This window comes from Cheilinus undulatus, linkage group 15 (genome assembly GCF_018320785.1).
Source record: "Cheilinus undulatus linkage group 15, ASM1832078v1, whole genome shotgun sequence".
Lineage (NCBI taxonomy): Eukaryota > Metazoa > Chordata > Actinopteri > Labriformes > Labridae > Cheilinus > Cheilinus undulatus.
The window spans coordinates 1,189,799-1,207,983 of record NC_054879.1 but is presented as its reverse complement, the minus strand read 5'-3'; the positions used below and the strand labels follow the sequence as shown (position 1 = coordinate 1,207,983).

General features: G+C 35.1%; 1 protein-coding gene across 1 annotated transcript in view; it reads left to right on the top strand.

The window, feature by feature from the left end:
* The first annotated feature begins 1,086 nt into the window (after positions 1-1,086).
* The window catches only part of mylka (myosin, light chain kinase a), a 157,720-nt gene continuing 140,621 nt past the window's right edge, over positions 1,087-18,185 (top strand). Inside the window, exons 1-2 of the mRNA XM_041807351.1 lie at positions 1,087-1,200; positions 15,526-15,688. Coding sequence (XP_041663285.1) covers positions 15,530-15,688 — 159 coding nt within the window. The 5' untranslated portion in view covers positions 1,087-1,200; positions 15,526-15,529. The remainder of the gene's footprint in view (positions 1,201-15,525; positions 15,689-18,185) is intronic.

The following is an 18,185-nucleotide window of genomic DNA, read 5'->3' as shown; positions in this document are numbered from 1 at the left end:
TACTCCACTCTACTATAATCTACTCTACTCTACTGTAATCTACTCTACTCTACTGTAATCTACTCCACTCTACTATAATCTACTTTACTCTACTGTAATCTACTCTACTCTACTGTAATCTACTCTACTCTACTGTAATCTACTCCACTCTACTATAATCTACTTTACTCTACTGTAATCTACTCTACTCTACTGTAATCTACTCTACTCTACTGTAATCTACTATAATCTACTCTTCTCTACTCTACTCTATCCTACTCTGCTCTACTCTGCTATAATCTACTCTACTGAAACATTTCAGGTCAAAGAAATATTACAACAAGATTCTCCATTTGCAGAAGGACAATGGATACTACAATATCCTCTAAATGTCTACTGACTGGCCAGTTTAAATTATGATCCTTATTTAACCCTTTCATCAGGGGGGCTCTCCTGCATGGATGTGTGTGCACCTCAGACTTTATCTCAAACATCAAAATGAAAAATCCTCACAAGACCCCAAGACACTGAGACAGGAAGCGCTAAGCCTCATTCATCTCTAAGTTTAAGGACTCATGACTGCAGCGCCTCATTACTCTGTATGTTACATGATCTGTTTGCCAGGTGGGGGGCCTCTGGGGGGCTCAGGGGCCCAAATATCATTCAGACTGCCCCTGCCCCCCCTCCTCCTGCAACAGCTCCTGTTTTCACCCAGACGGGGTGGGGGAGAGAGAGAGAGAGAGAGAGAGAGAGAGAGAGAGAGAGAGGGAGGGACGGAGGGAGAGAGGGAGAGAGAGAGAGGAGATCAACGACAGCGAGGGAGCAGCGGGAGGAGGTAGAGCTGCTGAGGGAGTAAGTCTGTGGGAGGAGGAACAGGAGCAGAAGGAGGAGGTTTAACTGGAGTGGTCCCAGCAGGAGCAGGAGGAGGTTTAACTGGAGTGGTCCCAGCAGGAGCAGGAGGAGGTTTAACTGGAGTGGTCCCAGCAGGAGCAGCAGGAGGAGGTTTAACTGGAGTGGTCCCAGCAGGAGCAGGAGGAGGTTTAACTGGAGTGGTCCCAGCAGGAGCAGCAGGAGGAGGTTTAACTGGAGTGGTCCCAGCAGCAGCAGGAGGAGGAGGAGGTCTCTGTGAAAGCTCTGATTATTCAGGTGAAACCGTTTGAGCTGAGAACAAAACCTCCTCAGTCTGACTCTGGACTCAGAGAGATCTGCTGCTGCACCGCGGTGAGTTTAACTTTATTCATCTTTATTTATGTCTTTATCTGTCTTTATTCCACCTCTAAGCTCTCACCAAACTCCTCTGTGGTCTGCTGGTTTATTCACAATCGTCTCTGTCACTGGTTAACCCGTTCCTTCTCCTAAACTTCGTTAAATCTTCTTAATTTCGGTTTTAAAAACAAACGCACCCTCCTGTCCTCTCCCGGGTGGGCGGGGTCAGCCCTTCACACGCGGCTCACGCCGTGTCAGCCGCCACAAACAAAACAGACATGCGTCAACCGATTTAATCCCTCAATAACTGATCTATACTTTTGATTAGAACAGGAGGAAACCTCAAATAATCAGCAGAAGTCTGACCAGCCTTTATTACAATGTTTACATAAAATCAGCTGATTCTGATGCCGAGGTTTAGTGGACTGATATTTATTTATTAAGTCTTTAATTCTCAGTCTTAGTTGAGGAACCATGGGAACCGTAGGACCTCATTAAGGTGACGTCACATACCTGGGCGGAGAAACCATCAAACAGGAAGTTTCTGTTGTCATTCAGGAAGTGAAGAAATGACAGAACATTTTATCTTCAGGTCACAAAATCATCAACGCTGAAAAGTTGCTCAACTTTCTGATGGCTTGTTCACAAACTTCTGCAAGCAAACCTTATAGCTAACCACCATTTATCAGCCCAACAACCACCTGTAACAGTGGTAATATATGTTTTATATGTTTCTACTGATCTATATATGTTTCTATAAATGTTTCTACAGACCTATATGAGTTTCTATACATGGTCCTATATATGTTTCTATATATGTTTCTACTGATCTATATATGTTTCTATATATGTTTCTACTGACCTATATATGTTTCCATATATGTTTCTATATATGTTTCTACAGACCTATACATGTTTCTATATATGTTTCTATATATGTTTCTATATATGTTTCTATATATGTTTCTACAGACCTATATATGTTTCTATATATGTTTCTATATATTTTTCTACAGACCTATATATGTTTCTATATATGTTTCTATATATGTTTCTACAGACCTATATATGTTTCTATCTATGTTTCTATATATGTTTCTACAGACCTATATATGTTTCTATATATGTTTCTATATATGTTTCTATATATGTTTCTACAGACCTATACATGTTTCTATATATGTTTCTATATATGTTTCTATATATGTTTCTACAGACCTATACATGTTTCTATATATGTTTCTATATATGTTTCTATATATGTTTCTACAGACCTATATATGTTTCTATATATGTTTCTATATATGTTTCTACAGACCTATATATGTTTCTATATATGTTTCTATATATGTTTCTATATATGTTTCTACAGACCTATATATGTTTCTATATATGTTTCTATATATGTTTCTACTGACCTATATATGTTTCTATATATGTTTCTACAGACCTATATATGTTTCTATATATGTTTCTACTGACCTATATATGTTTCTATATATGTTTTGATATATGTTTCTATATATGTTTCTACTAATCTATATGTGTTTCTTTATATGTTTCTATAGATGTTTCTACTGACCTATATATGTTTCTATATATGTTTCTACTAATCTATATATGTTTCTACTAATCTATATATGTTTCTATATATGTTTCTACTAATCTATATATGTTTCTATATATGTTTCTACTAATCTATATATGTTTCTACTAATCTATATATGTTTCTATATATGTTTCTTCTAATCTATGTATGTTTCTATATATGTTTCTACTAATCTATATATGTTTCTATATATGTTTCTATAGATGTTTCTACTGACCTATATATGTTTCTATATATGTTTCTACTAATCTATATATGTTTCTACTAATCTATATATGTTTCTATATATGTTTCTACTAATCTATATATGTTTCTACTAATCTATATATGTTTCTATATATGTTTCTACTAATCTATATATGTTTCTACTAATCTATATATGTTTCTATATATGTTTCTACTAATCTATATATGTTTCTACTAATCTATATATGTTTCTATATATGTTTCTTCTAATCTATGTATGTTTCTATATATGTTTCTACTAATCTATATATGTTTCTATATATGTTTCTACTAATCTATATATGTTTCTACTAATCTATATATGTTTCTATATATGTTTCTACTAATCTATATATGTTTCTACTAATCTATATATGTTTCTATATATGTTTCTTCTAATCTATGTATGTTTCTATATATGTTTCTACTAATCTATATATGTTTCTATATATGTTTCTACTAATCTATATATGTTTCTATATATGTTTCTACTAATCTATATATGTTTCTACTAATCTATATATGTTTCTATATATGTTTCTTCTAATCTATGTATGTTTCTATATATGTTTCTACTAATCTATATATGTTTCTATATATGTTTCTTCTAATCTATGTATGTTTCTATATATGTTTCTACTAATCTATATATGTTTCTATATATGTTTCTACTAATCTATATATGTTTCTATATATGTTTCTATAGATGTTTCTACTGACCTATATATGTTTCTATGAATTTATATGTTTCTATGAATTTATATGTTTCTATTAATTTATATGTTTCTATGAATTTATATGTTTCTGTTAATTTATATGTTTCTATGAATTTATATGTTTCTGTTAATTTATATGTTTCTATGAATTTATATGTTTCTGTTAATTTATGTTTCTATGAATTTCTGCATGTTTCTATTGATCTCTATCAGTAGAGGGTAGAGATGACTAAAATGGGAGTAAAACTAAAAGACATTTCATTTGAAGACTAAAAGTAACATTACAATAGCTGCCCATGCTAGCACTGGTGTCAACAGCTGAAAACCTCACATTTACCCTGTAAGTGAGAGGAAACGGCACATTTTTATGTGTTAGAATCTTTATTTAAGCAGTGTTCACATTTTGAAATAATTAATTTAATAAATATTCACATCATACAGTGTGAATATGAGGATGACACTTTAGTAGAGCTAGAATAAACCTTTAAGTGGACAGAGAGGGCGGGGCTAAACACTTCGTCAGAGTTTAGGCAGCACGGTGTAGACGCCGTGAAAGTGTCAGTGTTAACTCTGACAGGGTTGATCTGAGGTCGAAGCTTCTACCGTGTGCTCCGATCCAGTCATGGTCAGACGCTGAAGGCCCTTTAGGACGCCATCATAGGGCCTGCTGTGTAGTCTGAAGTCAGCAGTCTTTGGGCTTTTGGGACCTCTGCAGCATGGCCAGGAGCTCAAGGCAGCCCAGCTACCCAGAGTACCCCAGGCCAGTGGTTCCCAACCATGGGTCCTGGACCCGTAGTGGTGGAGTCAGAGATCTCAGGGGGGCCAGATCTGCTTTAGATTTACACATATTAGTAAAGTCATGATGAAACACCAAATAAGGAGTCTATAAATGGTCTTTTGCTAAGAAAAACACTAATTTCTCAGGGATTTATTGAAGAAACAATGAAATGGAGGGTGATTTTTGACAATATGTTGATTTTTTTCTTGTGGTTCTTGGGGGTATCTCTGCTTCTCTTTGGTACAAGTAAGGGGGGACCCACTGCCCTGGGCCGCCACCCCTGACTCCGCCCCAAAGGTGTGAACTTATTATTTTTCCTAGTAATTTTCAAGGACATCCAGAGCTCTAATGAGGTTGTGTCAATCCTCCCCAGGTGAACACATCCACGCTTTACTGCAGCCTCGGTTTTTGGCCCAACATGCCTCAGAGTTCTGCACGGTGCCGTGTGTGCAGCACTCTGCAGCAGAACGACGTAGCACCATCAGCGCTGTCAGGATCAATCATTATCAATACCTGAGTATCGGGTCAGCAGCACGAGCCTCCTAGACCTGGACCTGGACCTGATCAGCTGTGGACCTGACAGATGTTTGTTTGAGGCCCTCACACGGCCCCATACGCTGACATCACTGTCCCAATATTAAAGGGCCCTTCTGCAAAATATTTACAAACAGGAAACACATAATCTCTGGGCTTATGTTGTTTCATACTTAGGTAAGAAGTGGTTAACACTGCTGTAGTTCAGGACCAGGACCAGGTCTTTCATGTGAAAGCGTAAATTTTTACTAAACGTTGGAGTTAAACTGCTTCCTGCTCCCATCTGTCAGTGATGATCGATCGGTGGAGGATCAGTGAGCTCAGATATCAGACAGACGTCCATCATGTGTCTGAGCGTTTACTCTAAAATTATCTAATGTGGTTTTCTGTCTGATCCGCGTGGTTCTTGATGTGGGGGAACGGTCTCAGTGATTCAGGATGTTTGTGAAACGCTCGACTGACATGAAGGAATCTGCTCCGATTAAAACCTGGACATGAACCCTGCTGCATGCTGGGAGCTCACCCAGCCTCAGTGCACCTCTGACATACTGAATATACGTCCAACAACACTGATCTAGGAGTATGAATTTAACCATTAAAGATCCAGGATTATGCCGAGAATTATACAAACCCAGTTCCAAAAAAGTTGGGGCGCTGTGTCAAATCTCTTAAACCCATATTTGATTCACAATAGAGCAGAAACAACATATCAGAAGTTAAACCGAGACATTTTAACATTTCAGGAAAATATTAGCTTATTTTATATTTGATGGCAGCAACACATCTCAAAAAAGTAGGGACAGGGCAGCAAAAGGCTGGAAAAGTGAGTGGTATGAATGAAAAACAGATGAAGTAGCATTTTGGCACTAACTTTGTTAACTATTAACAGGTCAGTCACATGACTGGGTATAAAAGGAGCATTTTAGAGAGGCAGAGTCTCTCAGAAGTTAAGATGGCCAGAGGTTCACCAATCTGTGAAAGACTGAGTCTACAAGTTGTGGAACAATTTCAGAAAAATGTTCCTCAATGTGAAATAGTGAAGACTCTGAATCTCCTCCATCTACAGTCCATAATATCATCACCAGATTCAGAGAATCTGGATTCATCTCTGTTTCAAGGGACAAGGCTGAAGGGGCCCTCAGGGGCCCTCAGGGGCCACTGCATTAAAAACAGGCATGATTCTGTAGTGAAATCACTGCATGGGCTCAGGAACATTCCAGAAATCGTCTGTCAACACAGTTGGCCGTGCCATCCACCAATGACAGTTAAAGCTGGATCATGGAGAGAAGAAGCCATATGTGACCAGGATCCAGAAACACCGTGGTCCATCTTCTCTGGACCAAATCTCATTTAACATGGACTGAGGAAACATGGAAAACTGTTCTGTGGTCAGAGGAAACATGGAAAACTGTTCTGTGGTCAGAGGAAACCACAGACGCCATGTCCTGTGGACTAAAGAGGATCTGGAGCATCCAGCTGGTTCTCCTGGCTCAGGTCTAAAGCCTGCATCTCTGATGGGATGGGGTTGCATTAGTGCCTATAGCGTGGGCAGCTCTAACATCTGGAAAGGAACTATCAATGCTGAAAGTAGAGAGAGCTTTTAGAGCAACATATGCTCCCATCCAGACAACGTCTCTGTCAGCATGACCATGCTAAACCACAGACCACATCCATCACAACAGCATGGCTTCACAGGAGAAGAGTCCGGGTCCTGAACTGGTCTGCCTGCAGTCCAGAACTTTCACCAACAGACAACATCTGGAGCATCAGAAAAGGAAAAAACCTGCAAAGAAGACCCAGGACTGTTGAGCAGCTAGAATCCTATATTAGACAAGAATGGGATAACATTCCTCTCCATCAGCTGATCTCCTCACTCCTCAGATGTTCACAGACTGTTTTTAAAGAAGAGATGCTACATGATGGTAGACATGGCCCTGTCCCTACTTTTTTGAGATGTGTTGCTGCCATCAAATTGAAAATGAGCTAATATGTTTCCTGAAATGTTAAAATGTCTCAATTTAACATCTGATCTGTTGTTTCTGCTCTGTTGTGAATCAAACATGAGTTTATGAGATTTCACAGTCATTGAATTCTGCTTTTATTTACAGTTTACACAGCGTCCCAACTATTTTGGAATTGAGGATGTAAATCTAGAAATGTCAGACCCATTTCTACCTCTACCCCTGGATCTGCAGCACACCTTGTTCCTGTAAACAGCGTTACAGGTGTAGTGGTGAAATCTGCTCCTGTTAAATGTGACGACCCTTCTAGTTCCTGATTGGTCAATGGTATTTAGTGAAACCAACACAACAGCGTTTCTAATATAGGGTGATTTTTTAAATATTTGAAATCCAAAGAACTATAATCTGCTGAAACAACATTAGATTATGATATTAGATGGCTGTTGTTGTTTAGATCTTGCCCATGATCCCCAAAGCACTCTGGGAGATTTCCCATCTCCCTGGGCTTGGAGTGGTCCTCTGGTAAATCTCTGTTTGAGTGTAGTCCTAGTAGGGTCAGGGTTAAGTGGGAGGGGCCAGGAAGGGACTGGGACTGATTCCTGATTGGTTAACGAGGTCACAAAGACATTGAACCAGGCGGTAGCTGTAGTCGAAGTCTGTTTCTCTATAATCAGGGAAATTTAAATCAGGATCATGGTTTCTGTAGAGAGCAGGAAGGGAGCGTTTCCTGTTAATGACAAGGACAGACGGTCGAGCGAGCCCCACTCTCTCTCTCTCTCCCATGCTGATTCCTGGCTCTGTGTGTTTGCTGGCTCTCGGAGACAAACAAAGTGCTGAGTGGAAACATTCATCTGTGACGGCGTGTGAAGGTTGACCATGTTCTGTTTGTCTCATTGATCTTCCATCAGCTCATCTCTATTCAAACAAAGAACCGTTTTCTCGTTCTCTCTCTTTCTCTCTCTGAAACACAGACGTCAAACTCTGTCACACCGTTAGTCACGTTTACAAGCTCTGTTAAGAAGAGTCAGGGTTATATCAGGATTATTTGTCATCCAAGCATACCAGCATCAGTGAGGGTTAGCTGAGAGTCCAGATGTCCTCAACAGGTGTGATGGGTGTGTTTTCAGTGATCAGCTGGTGTCATTTCAGAAAGACTAAACCATGCATCCTGTACTGTGATAAAAGGGTAGTAGAGTAGGGATGTTTATCAGCATATATCAGTAAATGAAACATTCACAACCCTGGAATCATTTATCAGCATTTCACATCAGCCTATATCAGCATATATCCTTCTCTATCAGCTGAAAGAATCATCCTATATTAGCTGTAAATATCAGGATATGTTGGCTGTAAAAATCAGAATATATGGGCTGTAAATATCACGATATATTGGCTGTAAAAATCAGAATATATGGGCTGTAAAAATCAGGATATATTGCTGTAAATATCAGGAAATATTGGCTTTAAATATCAGGATGTATTGGCTGTAAAATCAGAATATTTTGGCTTTCAATATCAGGATATTATATATATTATCTGTCTAATATTCTGAATATTATCTGTCTGATATTCTGAATATTACCTGTCTGATATTCTGAATATTATCTGTCTGATATTCTGAATATTATCTGTCTGATATTCTGAATATTATCCGTCTAATATTGTGAATATTATCTGTCTGATATTCTGAATATTATCTGTCTAATATTGTGAATATTATCTGTCTGATATTCTGAATATTATCTGTCTGATATTCTGAATATTATCTGTCTGATATTCTGAATATTATCCGTCTAATATTGTGAATATTATCTGTCTGATATTCTGAATATTATCTGTCTGATATTCTGAATACTATCTGTTTGATATTCTGAATATTATCTGTCTGATATTCTGAATATTATCTGTCTGATATTCTGAATATTATCTGTCTGATATTCTGAATATTATCTGTCTGATATTCTGAATATTATCCGTCTAATATTGTGAATATTATCTGTCTGATATTCTGAATATTATCTGTCTAATATTGTGAATATTATCTGTCTGATATTCTGAATATTATCTGTCTGATATTCTGAATACTATCTGTTTGATATTCTGAATAATTTTGTCTAATATTCTGAATATTATCTGTCTGATATTCTGAATATTACCTGTCTGATATTCTGAATATTATCTGTCTGATATTCTGAATATTATCTGTCTGATATTCTGAATATTATCTGTCTGATATTCTGAATATTATCTGTCTGATATTCTGAATATTATCTGTCTGATATTCTGAATATTATCCGTCTAATATTGTGAATATTATCTGTCTGATATTCTGAATATTATCTGTCTAATATTGTGAATATTATCTGTCTGATATTCTGAATATTATCTGTCTGATATTCTGAATATTATCTGTCTGATATTCTGAATACTATCTGTTTGATATTCTGAATATTATCTGTCTAATATTGTGAATATTATCCATCTGATATTCTGAATATTATCTGTCTAATATTCTGAATATTTTTGTCTAATATTCTGAATATTTTTGTCTAATATTCTGAATATTATCTGTCTAATATTTTGAATATTATCCGTCTGATATTCTGAATATTATCTGTCTAATATTTTGAATATTATCTAATATTCTGAATATTTTTGTCTAATATTCTGAATATTATCTGTCTAATATTTTGAATATTATCTTTCTGATATTCTGAATATTATCTGTCTGATATACTGAATATTTTTGTGTAATATTTTGAATATTATCCGTCTGATATTCTGAATATTATCTGTCTAATATTTTGAATATTATCTAATATTCTGAATATTTTTGTCTAATATTCTGAATATTATCTGTCTAATATTTTGAATATTATCTTTCTGATATTCTGAATATTATATGTCTGATATTCTGAATATTATCTGTATGATATTCTGAATATTATCCATCTGATATTCTGAATATTATCTGTCTAATATTCTGAATATTTTTGTCTAATATTCTGAATATTTTTGTCTAATATTCTGAATATTATCTGTCTAATATTGTGAATATTATCTGTCTGATATTCTGAATATTTTTGTGTAATATTTTGAATATTATCCGTCTGATATTCTGAATATTATCTGTCTAATATTTTGAATATTATCTAATATTCTGAATATTTTTGTCTAATATTCTGAATATTATCTGTCTAATATTTTGAATATTATCTTTCTGATATTCTGAATATTATCTGTCTGATATTCTGAATATTATCTGTCTGATATTCTGAATATTATCTGTCTGATATTCTGAATATTATCTGTCTGATATTCTGAATATTATCTGTCTGATATTCTGAATATTATCTAATATTCTGAATATTTTTGTCTAATATTCTGAATATTATCTGTCTAATATTCTGAATATTATCTGTCTGATATTCTGAATATTATCTATCTAATATTCTGAATATTATCTGTCTAATATTCTGAATATTATCTGTCTGATATTCTGAATATTTTTGTGTAATATTTTGAATATTATCCGTCTGATATTCTGAATATTATCTGTCTAATATTTTGAATATTATCTAATATTCTGAATATTTTTGTCTAATATTCTGAATATTATCTGTCTAATATTTTGAATATTATCTTTCTGATATTGTGAATATTATCTGTCTGATATTCTGAATATTATCTGTCTGATATTCTGAATATTATCTGTCTGATATTCTGAATATTATCTGTCTAATATTCTGAATATTATCTGTCTGATATTCTGAATATTATCTAATATTCTGAATATTTTTGTCTAATATTCTGAATATTATCTGTCTAATATTCTGAATATTATCTGTCTGATATTCTGAATATTATCTGTCTAATATTCTGAATATTATCTGTCTAATATTGTGAATATTATCTGTCTGATATTCTGAATATTTTTGTGTAATATTTTGAATATTATCCGTCTGATATTCTGAATATTATCTGTCTAATATTTTGAATATTATCTAATATTCTGAATATTTTTGTCTAATATTCTGAATATTATCTGTCTAATATTTTGAATATTATCTTTCTGATATTCTGAATATTATCTGTCTGATATTCTGAATATTATCTGTCTGATATTCTGAATATTATCTGTCTGATATTCTGAATATTATCTGTCTAATATTCTGAATATTATCTGTCTGATATTCTGAATATTATCTAATATTCTGAATATTTTTGTCTAATATTCTGAATATTATCTGTCTAATATTCTGAATATTATCTGTCTGATATTCTGAATATTATCTGTCTAATATTCTGAATATTATCTGTCTAATATTCTGAATATTCTCTGTCTGATATTCTGAATATTATCAGTCTAATATTCTGAATATTATCTGTTTGATATCCTGAATATTATCTGTCTAATATTCTGAATATTATCTGTCTGATATTCTGAATATTATCTGTCTAATATTCTGAATATTATCTGTCTAATATTCTGAATATTATCCGTCTGATATTTTGAATATTATCAGTCTAATATTCTGAATATTATCTGTCTTATATTCTGAATACTATCTGTCTAATATTCTGAATATTATCTGTCTAATATTCTAAATATTATCTGTCTGATATTCTGAATATTATCTGTCTGATATTCTGAATATTATCCGTCTAATATTGTGAATATTATCTGTCTGATATTCTGAATATTATCTGTCTAATATTGTGAATATTATCTGTCTAATATTCTGAATATTATCTGTCTGATATTCTGAATATTATCTGTCTGATATTCTGAATACTATCTGTTTGATATTCTGAATATTATCTGTCTAATATTGTGAATATTATCCATCTGATATTCTGAATATTATCTGTCTAATATTCTGAATATTTTTGTCTAATATTCTGAATATTTTTGTCTAATATTCTGAATATTATCTGTCTAATATTTTGAATATTATCCGTCTGATATTCTGAATATTATCTGTCTAATATTTTGAATATTATCTAATATTCTGAATATTTTTGTCTAATATTCTGAATATTATCTGTCTAATATTTTGAATATTATCTTTCTGATATTCTGAATATTATCTGTCTGATATACTGAATATTTTTGTGTAATATTTTGAATATTATCTGTCTGATATTCTGAATATTATCTGTCTGATATTCTGAATATTATCTGTCTGATATTCTGAATACTATCTGTTTGATATTCTGAATAATTTTGTCTAATGTTCTGAATATTATCTCTCTGATATTCTGAATATTATCAGTCTAATATTCTGAATACTATCTGTCTGATTTTCTGAATATTATCAGTCTAATATTCTGAATATTATCTGTATAATATTCTGAATATTATTTGTCTGATATTCTGAATATTATCTGTCTAATATTCTGAATATTATCTGTCTAATATACTGAATATTATCTGTCTGATATTCTGAATATTATCCATCTGATATTCTGAATATTATCTGTCTAATATTCTGAATATTATCTGTCTGATATTCTGAATATTTTTGTCTAATATTTTGAATATTATATGTCTGATATTCTGAATATTATCTGTCTAATATTCTGAATATTTTCTGTCTAATATACTGAATATTATCTGTCTGATATTCTGAATATTATCTGTCTAATATACTGAATATTATCTGTCTGATATTCTGAATATTATCTGTCTAATATACTGAATATTATCTGTATGATATTCTGAATATTATCTGTCTAATATTCTGAATATTATCTGTCTAATATTCTGAATATTATCTGTCCAATATACTGAATATTATCTGTCTAATATTCTGAATATTTTTGTCTAATATTTTGAATATTATATGTCTGATATTCTGAATATTATCTGTCTAATATTGTGAATATTATCTGTCTGATATTCTGAATATTTTTGTCTAATATTTTGAATATTATACGTCTGATATTCTGAAAATTTTTGTCTTTTATTCTGAATAATTTTGTCTAATATTCTGAATATTATCTGTCTAATATTTTGAATATTATCTAATATTCTGAATATTTTTGTCTAATATTCTGAATATTATCTGTCTAATATTTTGAATATTATCTTTCTGATATTCTGAATATTATCTGTCTGATATTCTGAATATTATCTGTCTGATATTCTGAATATTATCTGTCTGATATTCTGAATATTATCTGTCTGATATTCTGAATATTATCTGTCTAATATTCTGAATATTATCTGTCTGATATTCTGAATATTATCTAATATTCTGAATATTTTTGTCTAATATTCTGAATATTATCTGTCTAATATTTTGAATATTATCTTTCTGATATTCTGAATATTATCTGTCTGATATGCTGAATATTATCTGTCTGATATTTTGAATATTATCTGTCTGATATTCTGAATATTATCTGTCTAATATTCTGAATATTATCTAATATTCTGAATATTTTTGTCTAATATTCTGAATATTATCTGTCTAATATTTTGAATATTATCTTTCTGATATTCTGAATATTATCTGTCTGATATTCTGAATATTATCTGTCTGATATTCTGAATATTATCTGTCTGATATTCTGAATATTATCTGTCTGATATTCTGAATATTATCTGTCTGATATTCTGAATATTATCTGTCTAATATTCTGAATATTATCTGTCTAATATTCTGAATATTATCTGTCTGATATTCTGAATGTTATCATTCGAATATTCTGAATATTATCTTTGAGTATTCTGTGTTTTTAAACTTATCTTATGACCTAGGTCTCTCTGTTTAACCCTCAGGTTGTTTTAGCTCCCTGTTTGTTGAATCAGTGTTAGCATAAATGCTATTTGCCATCAGAGCCAGTTATTGTGGGGTTAAAGAGACTAAGGATTTTCAACTTAAAGAACTCAGGACTGACCTAGCTGGACCAGGTTTGTTTTCCTGAAACATACTGGAAGTATGTAAGAATAATCAGAGACCAGCAGAGATTAAAGCTTCAACCGCAACATGAAGCAGACGTGGACTTTTAAATAAAAACAGAAAAATAACCTGTTTTAGTAGTGTCACAGCCATGTAAGGCAGCTGTCTGAGAGAGAGCAGCATATTTTCAGTCTGACAGCAGGAAATCAAACACACTCGGCCTTTGTTAGTTCTGAAAACACTCGCTGCTGTTTGACTCGGATTAAACCAAGGCTCATCAGACAAAAATGCCACCAACGCCACGGTGTCAGCCCCAACGGCCTGAGAGGATCATGGTGTTTAACATTAACACCACAGTTTAGACCGTACCCGGGCATGATCGCTCCCCCCTCTGCTCTGCTGGTCTGTGTTCTATCATGGGTCTGTACCTGAGCATGTAGACGGTCTGATAGAGCAGGTGGAGGGATCTATGGTTACAGGTAGACTGCTCAGTCCCCCCCTGCTGGACATCAGAGAGAATACAGTTTAAGGCATTTCTTCATTATTATCACTGTCCATATAAGGTCAAACACACGGGGGAGTCACATGAAGGCGGCGTGTTCTCTGCTGAATGAACACATGATGGTTTTTCTCATGTGTTTGATGTGTTCATACTTCAGCTCTCACATCAGCCGGAGTCTTCCTCAGCTCGTCTTCATAGAACAGAGGAACAAAGACGACCAACAGCTGTTTTTATAGGAGATTAAAGAAATGATCCGCTGCTCTCTCTAGACGTCTGAGGCAACACTGATCAGAATGAAGTGTAGAGTTATTGATGAGGAGTAGAAGTCTTCCTCTGTAGATTCTAGATAGACTGATTATCATAAAACGTCTACATTATTCCAGCTCACAGAGGAAGTGTTAAAATAATGATATTTAGTCTTTAATCTGAAATCCTGAGATAAAATCAGGAGGTAATCGTCCAGATTCTGACATTTACCAGACTTCAAAATTATGAGATTATAAATCATAATTATGTAGAGAAAATCTAATCAAGTCAAGACTTTGACTTACTGATTCGTACTGTGACATAAAAAGTCAAAATTAAAGTCATTATTCATTTTAATGAAATAAGAATCATCACTAAGAGGAAAAATGATCCAAATCAAGCCCACAAAGGCAAAAAATTGGAATGAAATTATAAAAAAAATCCTCACTGAAAATTCCAGTTGTGATAAAAAATATCAACATTCTTTATTGGCTTTTTATTTTCATAATTTTGTCTGTGAACTCCTGATGTTAGTTTTGTGTGTGTGCCCATTTTTACCCTTTTTAAAGCTTAAATACAGCTACACTATAAACTTTTTAATAAATATGAGTTACCTGAAGTGTTGCTGTAGTCACTGAGACTTTGTTCTGTCGTTTTTCTCTCTTTACAGTTTGATGAATGTAGTTTAACATTCATTACTAGTGAGGATTTATTCAGCTGCATCAGTACTGTATGTCCTCATTTATAACATTATGTTTGTTTCTCTTACAGCAGGATGAAAAATAGTCAACGTTTACTAACAACTACATCTTTATGCCCTCATTTATTCTGATTTTATAGATATTTTTTCTTCTCTTACAGAAAGATGAGTGATGTCCGGCTGTCTGCAGCCTCCTCTCCCGTCTCCAAGGTGACAGCCCTGTCACCAGGATGCAGTTCCCGTAGCAACGAACCTCCAGCCTTCATCCTCCCTCCCCGTAACGCCCGGGTGACCCTGGGGGGAGACGCCCGCCTGGAGGGGAAGGTAAGGAGGCTCTGCTGAGGCTCTGGTAGGCTTGTTTGGTATGGAGAAGTCCCTGAGGAGGGGAGGAGGGGGTTATTAATGAGTGAGGTGAAGGGGAAAGGTGCGTTTATGTGGAGTCGAGAAAAAAAAATAATAAAAGAGGCAGGGAGGAAATTAAAGAGGACACGAGTGAGGAGACAGAGATTTTTTAGAACCAAATCTTCTGTGAAGGAATTACGGTACAGTCGGCTATAAGAGGATAACTCTGAGGTCTTTAAAAGCATGTTAGCCTTCTTCAGAATATAATGTTATTACATGATGTTGATGTTATAGCTCCGTAACATGAGCAGAACGCCACATGTTGTCATTATTAAAATCTTGACTTAAATAAAGAGAAAAACAAATCAACAGATCCATGAGAAATCTGATCCACCTTGAAAAGTATTCACCCCCTTGGATATCTGGCTTATTGGTTTTATAAATACCAATACCATGAAGACAAAAGAACACTCAGAGAAAAGGTTACTGAAAAGTCCAAGTCAGGAGATGGAGACAGAAACATCTCCAAGTCTCTGAACATCCCCCAGAGTTCAGTTAAATCCATCATGAAGAAATGAAGGAATATGTCACATGTGTAAATCTGCCTAGATCAGACCGTCCTCACACACTGAGTGGGCGTGCAAGAAGGAGACTAGTGAGAGAGGACACCAAGACACCTATGACTACTCTGAAGGAGTTCAAAGCTTCAGCAACTGAGATGGAGAGACTCTGCAGACAACAACTGTTGGCCGGGTTCTTCACCAGTCAGAGCTTTATGGGAGAGTGGCAAAGAGAAAGACACTGTTGAAGAAAACTCAGATTCAATCTGGACTAGAGTTCACCAGAAGGACTGTGGGAGACTCCATGGTCAAGAGGAAGAAAGTTCTTTGGTCTGATGAGACCAGAATGGAGCTTTGAGACCATCAGACAAGACGCCAAACACTGACATCACCACAAACACACCATCCCCACTGTGGAGCACGCTGGTGGCAGCATCATGCTGTGGAGATGCTTCTCGGCAGCATCATGCTGCGGGGATGCTTCTCAGCAGCATCGTGCTGTGGGGATGCTTCTCAGCAGCATCGTGCTGTGGGGATGCTTCTCAGCAGCATCGTGCTGTGGGGATGCTTCTCAGCAGCATCGTGCTGTGGGGATGCTTCTCAGCAGCATCGTGCTGTGGGGATGCTTCTCAGCAGCATCATGCCGTGGGGATGCTTCTCAGCAGCATCATGCCGTGGGGATGCTTCTCAGCAGCATCATGCTGTGGGGATGCTTCTCAGATGCCCTAACCACCTGCGAAGGTGCAGCAGCTCCACTTCTAAAGCCCTCTGGATTTCTAAGTCCTCACAAGGGGAATGTTCTGCATTGGCCCAGTCAAAGCCCAGACCTCAGTCCACTAGAGAACAGAGACTGAATGGAGTAGCATTCCAGAGTCCAGATGTTTGATCCTGACTGAGACTGATCAACACAGACTCAGAGCTGAGACTGCAGACAAAGTAGACTCTACTAAATACTGACCAGAAGGAGGAATAACATGCACTCACTTATTTTACATTACAGCTTTTTATTTGATTAACATTACTTAGTAGAAATCTTTTCTCACTTTGACATTAAAGCAGGGTTTTGGTCAAAAGTGTGTATGACAATGATTGATTTATAAGATCAATGAAAGGGCGACTATAGTGTTTTTTAGGAACAGTATTTGTGGACATGCATCAGAAAACAGAACCAGACTGGCTCCTACTGTTAAGGTGACATTTAAATTCTTCCATTAAACTAACTCTACGCTCCAGCTGGTGTTTGTCTCAGACTCAGTAAACAGAATCAGAGATCTCTGACTGATTTGGTTCAGGTTTTGACTCTTCAAACACCCAAAGAGAAAATATTTGACATCCTCTTTAACCACACTGATACACAATAATGACACGTGTGACCTGAAGCCTACACCACTCAGCCCCAGGATCCTTCTGGTGCTGTGAGTCTAAAATCCCACAGCACCTGAACACACCATCAGAACAGCTCTGCAGGAAAACAAGAAGATTGATGGAGCTGCAAAGCCTCATGGGAGACAATACATCTGCACGCCACATGCTGCACAGTCAGCTCTGGACACATGTTCCTCCTAAAGTCTGTCTCTGATGGAGACATGACTCTGATTTTAGAGTTAGATGTCAGCCACTTCAGATTTACTCTTTTCTTCCTCATTCATCCAGCAGACCTGGTTTATTCACAGATATATGTTTAAAATAACAGAAAAGTCTCTGAAAGTCAGAGTTCTTCAATAAAAACAGCTGGGAAAGGCTGGCTTTGTCTAGACCAGGCCTATTCAATCAGTGGCCCGGGGGCCACTGCAGCCCAGAACCAACCCCCAAGTGGCCCAGACTGTGGTCATGCCAGAGATACAGAGGAGAACCTGTTTCACAAGTTTTCATAAATTCCCACAGTATTTCAGACTGTGAATGCAACACAGTAGTAGCAA